Below are 13,325 nucleotides of genomic sequence, written 5' to 3'. Positions count from 1 at the left end.
GGTAAACAGGGTAGAGAAGACAGCATTTGGTACACTTGCTTTTATTAGTCAGTACATTAAGTATATGAGTTTCAATGTCATGTTGCAACTGTACAGGACATAGAGAGGGCAAGGCTGAATAGGCTGGGGTTATTTTCCGTGGAGTGTTGGAGGCTGAGAGGTGACCTTATAGAAATTTATAAAATCATGAGAAACATGGACAAGGTGACTAGCTAAGGCCTTTTCCCCAGGGTAGGGGAGTCAAAAACTAGAGGGAATAGGTTTAAGGTGAGAGGGGATAAATATAGAAGGAACTTAAGGGGCATTTTCTCTCAGACGGTGGTGCGTGTATGGAATGAGCTGCCAAAGGAAGTCATTGGAGGCTGGTACAGTTACAACATTTACAAGACAACTGGACAGGTGCACGAACAGGAAATGTTTACACTGATCTGGGCCAAATGCTGACAAATGGGACTATACTAATTTAGGATATCTGATTAATATGGCCTGAAGGGTCTGTTTCTATACTATATAACTCTATGACTCTTTGGCTCTAATCAATCTCAGTCCCCTTGACAATGTACTACAATCACACCAGCCCCCCGTTTGGTGAAATCCACTAATTTTGAAATGTTACTCCTAATATTCAAACAGAATTCTGTAGCATACAATGTACACATCTGATAATACAAAGCCTAAAACCTGTTGATCAGCCTCTCTTTCTTTTTGTAAATTTTGTAGCTGTTTTCTCAAAGCTTTAATTTTTCTTCTGCCTTCTTCTTCCCTGTGAAATGTCGAAAAAGAAGTCTAAGTACAATAGTAAGATGTACAAGTTTATATTATTAGCTCCAAAAAATTATATTAACTGGACGAGCAAATAAAGTATAGGCTAAAACTATAGGAATTAAGCTTGCAACTGTTGCAATTAGAACTGAGTGAAAATTCAAATTTGTTCAATTTTTTTTTGTTTTCAAGTTTTGTTTCCTATAGCCAAGTCCAAGTAAATTTTGAATTTTTCGTGTGCCTTTAACTGCTTTTGAAATGGTCAGAAATCCCAAATTTCTCTCTGCAAGCTAAACCCAAAATCAGAACTACGGTTGAATCATTCATTCAAGATGTGCTTTTACTTGTTAAATTTTGTTATGTCATTTATCAGTCAATTTAATGTTATATCATCTTCTCTTAGCAAATGTTTTTCAATTTCTTTCACGATGAGGTCCCATTTCCATCCTTTAGAGACTATTTGCAGGTAGTCTCTTTGGTAGCAGTAGAAGATTTTTTTAAAAAACGTGCAGAGTACACAAAAGTGACCTGACAAATGCAGCACAAATACATCTAGTGGTGTTGAATCAGAATGCCAACTTTCACCATCAGTCTTTGTCCACTTCCTTCCAAGATCAGTGAAATAAAACAAAGGACTGTGCATGCTGGAAATCTGAAACAGAAATAGAAATTGCTAAAGAAACTCAGAAGATCTGCAACATCTAAAAAGAAAAAACGGTTAACATTTCGAGTCCTATTCGGAAGAAGAGTCACTGATTTTGAAATGTTAACTCTTTTCTCTAGACCAACGCTGCCAGACCTACTGAGTTTCTCCAGCAATTTGTATTTTTCTTCCTTTCAAGATCAGTATTGTCAATTGACATCTAAACCAGTGGATGAGACACTTTTCTGAGTGGAAGATATATGTAGAATTTTATATATAATAGAACTTTAAACAACTTGAACCTACTATCAAATTAAGCATGGCATAAAACTACACCAAAGATTTAAGAGTTTTGCAACCCCTAACTGTCTAAACTACTCAGCCGAATGTAGCAGTAATGGTTAGGGGAGAGCAACAGTAGTGCATCTGAGAAAGGGAAATTAGGAGATAAACCTTTGATGTAGTTTAGTTTTATGATCAAATTTGATTTTAGACTAACATCTACCAATGGATTTTGTACTCGTTTACAAAATTTACATGTTTGGTTTTCTTTTATGGCAAAGAATGATGCAGAGTGAGAGAACGACAGCTGAGCAGCATTTGTTTTAAGCACATATAATGGAAATAGTCACCAATGCAGCAGCTTGCGGCACTTGTCTGCAAGCGCACCCCCCTCCCCACCCCAATAATCTAAATAATCTTCTTAGTGACACTTTGAGCAAATAATTGGCCTAGAATTTCTAACTGAAACAAAAAAGGAGTGTGGCTTATTCAGTCTATTGACTGTGACCTACTGAGTAAGTCACATAGATACTGAGTACATTGCCCGCTCCAGTAAATTGTAAGAGTACTAAAACTAACCTGATGATAACATTTTGAGTGTTGATTTTTTTTTTCTTCTCATTTTTAACAACATTCAGTAGAGAAATAAATGTTCCAGAATAATTTATCTCCTGCAAGGTGTCTTTTATCACTTCCAAAGCAAATTGCCTATTATCAGAATATAAATATTAATAATGCAAAAAAGGCACGCAGTGAATGCTGTTAGTATTAATATTCCTAATAATGTAATGAGAGTATAGTATTTACCAAATACTACAGCGTACTTACTTTGGAGTAAAGCTCCACAGGTACATATCTGGGTTCAATAATATCAGTCACTGCCTAAAGGGATCTAGTTGCCTCCTTTTTTCCAACCTAGATGTAGACATCCAATTTCCCTGCTAATACCTAACAAGACTTGGGAATGCAAGAATGATATTTGCCTGTAATCTTTAGTACAATTTCTCTTTACGCACTTTTAGGAAAAAGAACTGTCACGTGGTCTCGCAGCCCACATCAGTGAACCTTATTAGCTTGGAACAGATATGCCTTCTCTGTATTATATGTCCTAACAATAAGAGGTTGTTGCTTCCACTCATCTACAATGACTGACCTCTGATGCTTGTGTTGACTTTTAAAAGCTTCTCCTTAAAGGCCAGCATATGAAAACAAAATTGTCAACATCCAAACAGGAACTCATTCAACTGGGACAGCAACGTCAAATGTGGTGATTATATAATGGAGGGGATTAACCCTTCTCCACCGCAAAGAACACAAGTTCACACGGCTGTGTTACCTTGCTCGGTGCTAAGGTTTGGGCATTTCCTCGAGGCTGGAAAGGAACCTGCAGAATGAGGAGGAAGAAACAGTGGTTGCGGTCCACTTTAGTATCTCCATAGAAATAGGAAAGAATTTCAGCATTGTATGGGAATTGGGCTCTAAATCAAACAGCAAAATCTTAAGGGTTAAAATCTCTGGATTATTACCTGAGCGAAAAGCAAATTGCACATGGTACATAAAGTTAGAGGTGAATGTGTGGCTCTGACAATTTTGGGATAAGTTGACTCCAGTTTGTGTGCTACTGGTACTAGTACTAGAGAAAGTGGCAACTGAATCATTGGGACAGTCTGCACTTGAACCTTGTTGGGGCAGCATTCTTGTGAACTGCATGACTAGGAGATAGGCATCGTTTTAAACTAATTATTGGGAGTAAGACGTTGGCACACCATGTATTTCTATATTTAGTGAGTCACAGACTAGTTAAAAGAGGAAAGTAATAATCTGGGAAATGATGGTCAGAAAATGCAGGAAGGGTTGGAGAGGTTTAAAAAATATATGAATAGTGTAACAATCAAGACTCGATCTTGCAAAGATAATTTTAAAAGAAACTAAAGGTTCAGTATCTGAAAATTTATGTTATATGGTCCAGATGACACAAAAATTGGAAGTGTCGTGGATAGCAAAGAAGATTAACTCAAGAATACAATGGGACCCTTGATCAGATGTGCTGGTGGGCTGAGGAATGCAGATGGGATTTAATTTAGATAAACGTGAGGTGCTGCATTTTGGAAAGGCAAAATCAGGGCAGCACTCGTATCCTTAATGGTAAGGTCCTGGTGAGTGTTGCTGAACAAAAAGACCTTGGGAAGCATTGATCCATGGACGTTGAGTTGCAAATTGACAGGATAGTGAAGAAGGCATTTTGTATGCTTGCCTTTATTGGTCAGTGCATTGAGTATAGAAGTTGGGAGGTCATGTTGGAACTGCACAGGATGTTGGTTAGGCCACTTTTGGAAAACTGTGTTCCAATCTGGTCTCCCTGCTATAGGAAGGTGTTGTGAAACTTGAAAGGGTTCAGAAAAGATTGGCAAGGATGTTGCCAGAATCGGAGGGTTTGATCTGTAAAGAGAGGATGAATGGGCTGGGGCTATTTTCCCTGGAGCAGAGACTGAGAGATGACCTTATAGAAGTCATGGGTCATGGATAGGGTGAACAGACAAGGTCTTTTGGTTTGGTTTGATTCCAGAGTTGAGAAGGTTGTATTATGAGGACAGACTAAGTAGACTGGGATTATACTCATTGGAATTCAGAAGATTGGGGGGAGATCTTCACATAAGATTATCAAGGGAATAGATAAAGTGGAGGCAGGGAGGTTGTTTCTGCTAGCAGATGAAACTAGGAATAGAGGGCTTTGCCTCAAAATAAGGGGAACCAGATGTAGGACTGAGGTCAGGAGGAACTTCTTCACCCAAAGGGTTGCAAATCTGTAGAATTCCCTGCCCAGTGAAGCAGTTGAAGCTACCTCGCTGAAATGTTTTCAAGGCAAGGCTGGGTAAATTCTTGAACAGGAAAGGAATTAAGGGTTATGGTGAGTGGACAGGAAAGTGGAACCGAGTCTCAAAAAGATCAGCCGTGATCTTATTGAATGGGGGAGCAGGCTCGAGGGGCCAGATGGCCTACTCCTGCTCATAGTTCTTATGTTCTTATATGTTGTTTACCCAAGGTTGTTGGAGTCCAAAACTAGACAGCATAGGTTTAAGGCGAAAGGGCAAAAATATAAAAGGGACCTAAGGGACAACTTTTTCTCACAGCGGGTGATGCGTGTTTGGAATGAGCTGCCAGAGAAAAGTGGTGAACACTGGGATTATTACAACATTTAAAATGCATCTTAATGGGTATATGAATAGAAAGGGTTTATAGGGAAATGGGCCAAATGCTGGAAAATGGGACTAGATTAATTTAGGATATCTGGTCGGCATGAACGAGTTGGACCGAAGAGTCTGTTTCCATATTGTACAGCTGTATGACTCTTTGAAAAACATGCAAAATGTCTCCTGAATTGCCAATGTTAAGAGATGTACCTGTTTTAAAAAACAAGAGACTAAATTTAAACTGAAATGTTACTTGGCTTACAAAGCAAGTTTCTGCTCATAAAGCATTTTATGCCAGTTTAAGTGATATACATACACACAGGGAGATCAAAGGTAGACTTGTGTAATGAGCGAATCAAAAACTGCAAAGGTTTTGGGGAAAATGATGAAAGAGGTACAGTTATATGGTCTACTGAAGTTGATAGAATGTTACAACCAACTTGAAGTGAAAGAAAATGCCACTGAAGATGGGCAAAGGGAATAGGTGGTAAAGGATTAAGGAGTGGTTGAAACATGTTTTGGCCATGTAGGTTTGGTAAAACTGACAGAAAAATAAATCTATTTCATGTGTAAGCACAAAGCACTCAAGACAAATTCTAAAAATATGAATTAATCCTTACATTTTGACGTAATCTATTAGACTTTGTCATGAAGGACTTGAAAATGTACTGATACTGAGACAAAAATGTTTACATTTAAGTACATTGAGACATAAACTTTAGACCTTGGGATCTCACCTGTCAGCTTGTACTTTTGTCAAGTTATCAGGACTAAGTGGACTCTGTTTCAGTGAAGTACTCAGGAGCTGACTGCTTCTCTTCAGATCCCCTGCAGCCTTCTGGATTTGCTGTCCCATGTCAGCTCGTTGTTCTCTGGAAACTCTTCCAGACTTCTCATCTGACCTGGATGATATCAACTCCTGAAACTTTGACTCCGCTTGCTTCTGACCATTCAGTATCGTGTCAATTTCATTTCCTACAATCTGAACATGAAATAAATCAGATTTTCCTTTAGAGATATTAAGTGTAGCTATACTCTGGTTTGCTAAGAACCTCAGAGTTTTCAAAATCATTGTTTATGTGAAAAAAAACTCCACTTACTTGTTTTTAATCCTGTGAATAAACAAGCTGTATTGTTTTGAAGATGCCAGTTAAAATGTGGTAAGAAATTGGAACAACTTGAGATTTTAAACATTCCAACATTCCCCCAAAACCTTTCAGACACCAAGATGCGCAGGATAGAAACAACACTACAAGCTTGTCTGTACTGACATAAAATGCCATAGACACAGCTCAAATTTATGTGGACAGTTTAGATTGACTGACTAATTTAACATACAAAAGCCCTACACTCATGAGAAGGGAAATATGAAGGGTTTTTACTCTTGGAAAACATGGTATGCTGGTACATATACATTGGTACACAAACTTGGTCACAGCTGCAATTTTCACATGTTCAGATCACAAGAAGTGCTATTCAGACAAGCTTCCTAAGAGCTACTGACACATGAACAATTGATGTCCAGCTCATTTTTAATGGTTGCTGGATGGAAGAAACCTTGAAAAACACGATAAAATACTTCACAATGTGCATGTATTCACCTCATAAATTGGTTTTATATCTGAGAATATTTTCTTCACTTTATATTTGAAATTTTATTCTGAGTACTCGTGGCCACTAGCAGTATATCAGACAAAGATGGATAACACATCTCCCTCCAAAACAGGTATTCCGTTTTGGATACTGTTGGGGGAGATGGCTCACCAGGGGAAGGCGGCAACAGCCAGGTTCATGGCACCATAGCTGGCTCTGCTGTACAGAAGGGCGGGGAGAAGAGTGGAAGGGCGATAGTCATTGGAGATTCAATTGTAAGGGCAGTAGATAGGCAGTTCTGCGGTCGAAAAATGGACTCCCGAATGGTATGTTGCCTCCTAGGTGCATGGGTCAGGGATGTCTCCGATCGGCTGCAGAACATTCTGAAGGGGGAGGGTGAACAGCCAGTTGTCATGGTGCATATAGGCACCAACGATATAGGCAGAAAACGGGATGAGGCCCTACAAGCAGAATTTAGGGAGTTAGGAGCCAAGTTAAAAAGTAGGACCTCAAAGGTAGTAATCCCAGGATTGCTACCAGCACCACGTGCTAGTCAGTGCAGAAATGAAAGAATAACCAGGATGAATATGTGGCTTGAGAGATGGTGTAGGAGGGACGGGTTCAGATTTTTGGGACATTGGAACCGCTTCTGGGGAAGATGGGACTATTACAAATTGGATGATCTACACCTGAGCCGGACTGGAACCAATGTCCTTGGGGGTGCTTTTGCTAATGCTGTGGGGGATGGTTTAAACTAATGTGGCAGGGGGATGGGAACCAAACATTGGACAGAAAAGAGGTAGTAACGAAAGCCTGTAGGGAACTAGATAATGGAGTCCGTGTGACTAAAGGGAATATTAGTCGGGGAGCAGATGATGAACACAAAGGGATAGGTGGTCTGAGGTGCATCGTTTTAATGCGAGAAGTGTAGTAGATAAGGCAGATGGTAGATAAGGATCAATGGTCGGCACAACATTGTGGGCTGAAGGGCCTGTTCTGTGCTGTACTGTTCTATGTTCTATGTTCTAACATGGCTGAATAACTGGGGTTTTGTCATACATCTACTGTTTGCCAGTTCTGGTGGTCGTTAGTATGAAACCTGTAACAAAAGAGGTTACAATTTTTGACTATCCCATTTCTAAACTCAGTGGACAAATTTTGCGAGGGCCTCATCTCCTCTTACCATAGGTGACCAACAATTTTTGTGTCCGTCAAAATGAAGGAACTGGCTGGGAGCAGGTTTTCAATGAATTCTGTTCCGGTTTAATTTGCAAGCCCTTTTCAATTCTATATCGTGGGTAACAAAATTTTTGCACAGCGATAAGTCGAATATATTTACACTTTGCATTGAGGTGATCAAACTTGTTAAATATACAGATCATTCTATTTGTTTATACCTGTACAAGGGCAATGTGGCCAAAGTGGATACTGTACCCGGTGTGGCTTCCTCTACATTGGGGAAACCAAGCAGAGGCTTTGTTACCGCTTTGCAGAACACCTCTGCTCAGTTCGCAACAAACTACTGCACCTCCCAGTCGCAAACCATTTCCACTCCCCCTCCCATTCTTTAGATGACATGTTCATCATGGGCCTCCTGCAGTGCCACAATGATGCCACCCGAAGGTTGCAGGAACAGCAACTCATATTCCGCTTGGGAACCCTGCAGCCTAATGGTATCAATGTGGACTTCACCAGTTTCAAAATCTCCCCTTCCCCCACTGCATCCCAAAACCTGCCCAGTTCATCCCCTCCCCCCACTGCACCACACAACCAGCCCAGCTCTTGCCCTCCACCCACTGCATCCCAAAACCAGTCCAACCTGTCTCTGCCTCCCTAACCTGTTCTTCCTCTCACCCATCCCTTCCTCCCACCCCAAGCCGCACCCCCATCTACCTACTAACCTCATCCCACCTCCTTGACCTGTCCGTCTTCCCTGGACTGACCTACCTCCCCACCTATACTCTCTCCACCCATCTTCTTTTCTCTCCATCTTCGGTCCGCCTCCCCCTCTCTCCCTATTTATTCCAGAACCCTCACCCCATCCCCCTCTCTGATGAAGGGTCTAGGCCCGAAACGTCAGCTTTTGTGCTCCTGAGACGCTGCTGGGCCTGCTGTGTTCAGCTAGCCTCACATTTTGTTGTCTTGGATTCTCCAGCATCTGCAGTTCCCATTATCACTGTTGATCGTACTGTTGCCTCACAGTGCCAGGGTCCCAGGTTTGATTCCAGCCTTAGGCTACTGTCTGTGCAGATTTTGCACGTTCTTCCTGTGTCTGCTGGGGTTTCTGTCCAGTGCTCCAGTTTCTTCTCACAGTGCAAAGATGTGCAAGTTAGGTGGTTTGGCCTTGGTAAATTGACCAGTAGTGTCCAGGGATGTGCAGGCTAATTAATGCAGGGTCACAGGGATAAGGTGGGATGCTCCTTGGAGAGCTGGTGTGGACTTGATGGTCCAAATGGCTTCTTTTTATACTGCAGGAATTCTATCTTTCTATGAAGTACTACAGCAAATACCAAGCACCATTGCAAAGAGACAGTTACAGTCTGTCCTGCTATTTCACTCTAAGGTTGGTGGAATACAGTTAATTCCAGTAACCATTAAATAATTGAAATTAAGACAGATCCAAGGTTATGTATTTGCAATTGCTCCAATTTTTACATTTATTTCACTTTCTCCCTGCTGCTACAGGTTTCCTTGGGATACACACATTCTTCTAAATGACAGGATGTTCGACACCCTTGATGATCTGAAACATCAACAACTAATTTAATACCTCTGAGGATGCAGTCTATGTGATACATAGACAGATGGTCAAATATTCATGGAATCACTTACACTGGTTACATCTGTCTTTTCCTCATAGGAGACTGGCATGATGAGGCCAAGAATGGTTAATTGATCTACACAATCCCCTAACACGGTGCCAATGCGAAGAATATCCCCCTGCGAAAGTGGTTGTATTTCCTCAGCCTCTCTTTTTTAAAAAAAAAACAAGAAGGAAAACAGGTTATACTGTATTTAAGCAAGGATTTGATTGCATCTCATATTCTGCCTCGTGACCCTGCAACCTTCAGAACTCAATATTGAGTCCTGTGAAAACATGAAAACAATCAACCAATGAATAATTTTAGGGCCTGAACACCTTATTCCACCCCCACACACCAGGCCTCGTCATCATGAGTTGCTGTCACCATAGCTAATGCATTTTCACTCACTAATGGTGCCCCTTAGCAGCTTTTCCTTCTCTCCAGCTAGCCAACCTTTCTTTTGTCTGTCCAACTGCTGTTTTTTTTTTCTCTATGGGCTCCATTTCCAATTACATCCATTCCTGTTTAGCAAGATTAGATGACATGGAATCCAGGGAGAGCTAGCCATCTGGAATCAAAACTGGTTTGAAGGTAGGAGACAGCGGGTGGTGGTCGAGAGTTGCTGTTATGACTGGCAGCCTATGACCAGCTATCTGCTGCAAGGACTGGTACTGAGTCTGCTGCTTTTTGTCATTTTATATAAATGATTTGCATGTGAATATAGAAGGAATGGTTAGGAAGTTTGCAGATGATATTAAAACTGGTGATGCAGTAGATAATGAAGAAGATTATCTCAGAGTACAACAGGACCTTGATCAGGTAGGCCAATGGGCCAAGGAATGGCGGATGCAGTTTAGTTTAAATAATTGTTCCATTTTGGTAAGGCAAATCAGTGTAGGACTTATATATTTAATGGTAAGGTCCTAGGGAGTGTTACCAAACAAAGGACCTTGGAGTGTGCATTCATAGTTCGTTTCAAAGTGGAGTCATAGGCAGATAGAGAATGAAGAAGTCGTTTGGTATGCTTGCTTTTATTGCTCAGTGCACTGAGTATAGGAGTTGAGATTCATGTTGTGGTTGTACAGGACATTAGTTAGGCAACTTTTGAAATACTACGTTCAATTCTCATCTCGCTTCTATAGGCAAGATGTTGTTAAACTTGAAAGGGCACAGAAAAGCTTTACAAGCATATTACTGGTGTTGGGCAGTTTGAACTATAGGGTGAGGGTGAATTGGCTGGGGCTATTTTCCCTGGAGCATCTCAGGCTGAGGGGTATCATAATAGAGGTACATAAAAGCATGATGGGCATAGTTAGGTGAATGGCCAAGGTTTTGATAGGGGAGGGGAGTCCAAAACTTGACAGCATAGGTTTAAAGTGAGAGGGGAAAGATTTAAAAGGGACCTAAGTAGCACCTTTTTCATGCAGAGTGGTGTGTGTATGGAATGAGCTGCCAGATGAAGTGTTGGAGGCTAGTACAATTACATCAGTTAAAAGGCATCTGGATTGGTAGATAAATAGGAAGGGTTTACAAGGATATGGCCAAATGCTGGCAGATGGGAGTAGATTAATTTAGGATGTCTGATCAGCATGGGCAAGTTGGACTGAAGGGTCTGTTTCCATGCTGTACAACTCTATTAAAAAATCTTGATGACTTTCATCTGCTCCTTTAATTCATGGTGAAGAAGAATACGGTTCCTGATAGTAAGTGTGATCAGATTTACTTCGGACAGATTTAGTTCCAGAACTACATATTAGGTGAGTCTATGCCTAATATGTCAACCAATTGGTAAGTAGGAAGGTCACTGCCATTTTAAGTGGCTCATAAGCATAATTGGTAAGTAAGCAATGATTTCAAAATTGTAATATCACGCTTGTGAATGTCATATTTTTGGAGGATAAATTGTACAAGGTGGTATATTTTGAGACTGTATGCAAGTGTGTATATGCATGTTTTTAATATTGTAGAGAATAAACCGTATATTTCCGATCCGTTTTAAAATCTCTTTCCTTACATCTCTCTTGTGGAGAATGAATGGGACACTTGTGATCTTTTTTAGAATTGTTTTCCTTGCATCTCTCGAGTGTGAGAATATAACATTTATGTAGGAATTCCTTTGATTCATGAGATACAAAATTTGGAAAGGAGCAAATCCTGGTCCTTGATTAGTCATGAAAATGTAAGATTAATGCTAATAGCTATGTTAAAATTTCTGCAAGCTGTGAAATCCAACTTTGTTTTTGCAATTGTACGGAATGATCAAATAAAACAGTGCTACCTCAAAGGATAGTCATTAAACTGTACCCAAAGGTTGGTTAATCTCATTTGAAATATTTGGCTCAAATGAAATTCTGTGGTTTTGTTATCTTTTTTAAAATATTAATCCAGTTAAAATAGAATCAGACTAATGGACTGAAGAGTTAATATTTCAAAACTTAAGAATTAAGGTCAACAGTGTATATAATAAATAGCTACTAGTTTTTAAGATATCCTTCATTACACCTAAATGTACCAGATCTTAAAAGTGATAATAATGGAAATCTCGTTTTGCTATTGATTAGTATAAACAGGTTTCCGTTACTAAGTTATGCCAAGGTGCGGTAATAATGCAATAGCTTGGACTTTGGTCAATGGCAGTTTTGCAAAAGAGTAAAAATGTTGTCAAATTGGTTCCAAGTGTTTGAGTTTTTTAACCCTGAGCAAATCTTTTGGGAATGGGTTGAAAAACTGTAATCTAAGAAATTCAAAATAAATTCTTGTGATAATGCAGTGGTAACAGTAATGAATGTTTAACCAAAAGTCAACATTCAGAATTCTAACTTACAATTTTCTTTAAAAAATTGCTTTTCTTATTCTGGTTTAAGTAAGTTTGTTGATAACAACAAAATTGGACAGTGAAGAAAGTTATCTCAGTACAAAGGGACCTTAATCACGTGGGCTGAGGAGTGGCAGATAGAGTTTAAATAAATTGAGGTGTTCCATTTTGGTAAGGCAATCAGGGTAAATGTTCATAGTTCCTTGCAAGTGGAGTCACAGGTAGATAGGGTAGTGACGAAGGGATTTGGTACACTTGTATTTGTTGATCAGTGCATTGTGTATAGTAGCTGGGATATCATGTTGCAGTCGTACAGGACATCGGTTAGGCCACTTTCGGAATACTGTGTTCAGGAAAGGTGTTGTGAAACTTGAAAGGATTCAGAAAAGATTTATAAGAACGTTGAAGAGTTTGAGCTATAGGGAGAGGCTGAATAGGCTGGGACTATTTTCCATGCAGAGTCAAAGACTGATCTTATAGAGGTTTACACAATCATGAGGGGCACAGATAGGGTGACTAGCCAAGGTCTTTTTTTCCCCAGGGTAAGGGAGTGCAAACCATAGAGCATAAGTTTAAAAGGACCTAAGAGGCAACTTTTTCCGCAGGGAGGGCAGTGCCTGTATGGAATGAGCAGCCACAGGGAGTCAATTGGCTGTTATATGAATAGAAACGGTTTAGAGGGATATGGGCCAAGTGGGACTAAATTAACTTAGAATATCTGGTTGACATGGACAAGTTGGACCGAAGGGTCTGTTTCCATGCTATACAACTCTGTGTTGTATTGACTTGTCCCCCCGTCCTCTCGCCCTCCTTTCCAGCAATGTGTGTTTGCCGTCAACCGTTTTCTTCATAGATCATAGATAACTGCATATAAATCGTCTCTCAGACGAACTCACCCTTTTTTGTCATGATTTGTAGTCGATGGAGAATCACTTTTGGGAAAGTTACAAAGATCCTCTCTATTCACTCCGGTCGTATACATGATTGCCTGTTACCGTGGAAACACTTCGGGGCTTACACTGACTGAGCTGTCCACGGCGTTGCCTTGCAGTCAAGTTCATCACTACAAAGCAAATGCATTACGACATTCATGAGTCTGAGCATGTATAAATATTTAAACATGCTTTTAAAATAAATTTCCACCTATTTTTTGAATAAATTAGTTCTAGGATTGAATTTTTTTATCCGTGAAATTGGCCAAGTTTAGTTGTTTTTATAACTGTAGCTTTTAAAAA

The 13,325-nt window shown here is 40.1% G+C and overlaps 1 protein-coding gene across 5 annotated transcripts in view; it reads right to left on the bottom strand.

Moving 5' to 3' along the window:
- Nucleotides 1-13,325, bottom strand: part of iqcg (IQ motif containing G) — a 90,180-nt gene that overhangs the window by 34,296 nt on the left and 42,559 nt on the right. For all 5 annotated transcript variants that reach the window (XM_048542172.2, XM_048542175.2, XM_059651126.1 and 2 more), the window contains exons 4-8: nt 12,987-13,153; nt 9,304-9,442; nt 5,616-5,860; nt 2,267-2,395; nt 682-763 (exon numbers count right to left, since the gene is read on the bottom strand). In XM_048542172.2, the coding sequence (XP_048398129.1) occupies nt 682-763; nt 2,267-2,395; nt 5,616-5,860; nt 9,304-9,442; nt 12,987-13,072 (681 nt within the window). In that variant the 5' untranslated portion in view covers nt 13,073-13,153. The remainder of the gene's footprint in view (nt 1-681; nt 764-2,266; nt 2,396-5,615; nt 5,861-9,303; nt 9,443-12,986; nt 13,154-13,325) is intronic.

Source organism: Stegostoma tigrinum, chromosome 14 (assembly GCF_030684315.1).
Source record: "Stegostoma tigrinum isolate sSteTig4 chromosome 14, sSteTig4.hap1, whole genome shotgun sequence".
In the NCBI taxonomy this organism is placed as follows: domain Eukaryota; kingdom Metazoa; phylum Chordata; class Chondrichthyes; order Orectolobiformes; family Stegostomatidae; genus Stegostoma; species Stegostoma tigrinum.
Note: the sequence above shows the minus strand (reverse complement) of the source record. Positions and strands in the feature narration are given on the sequence as shown.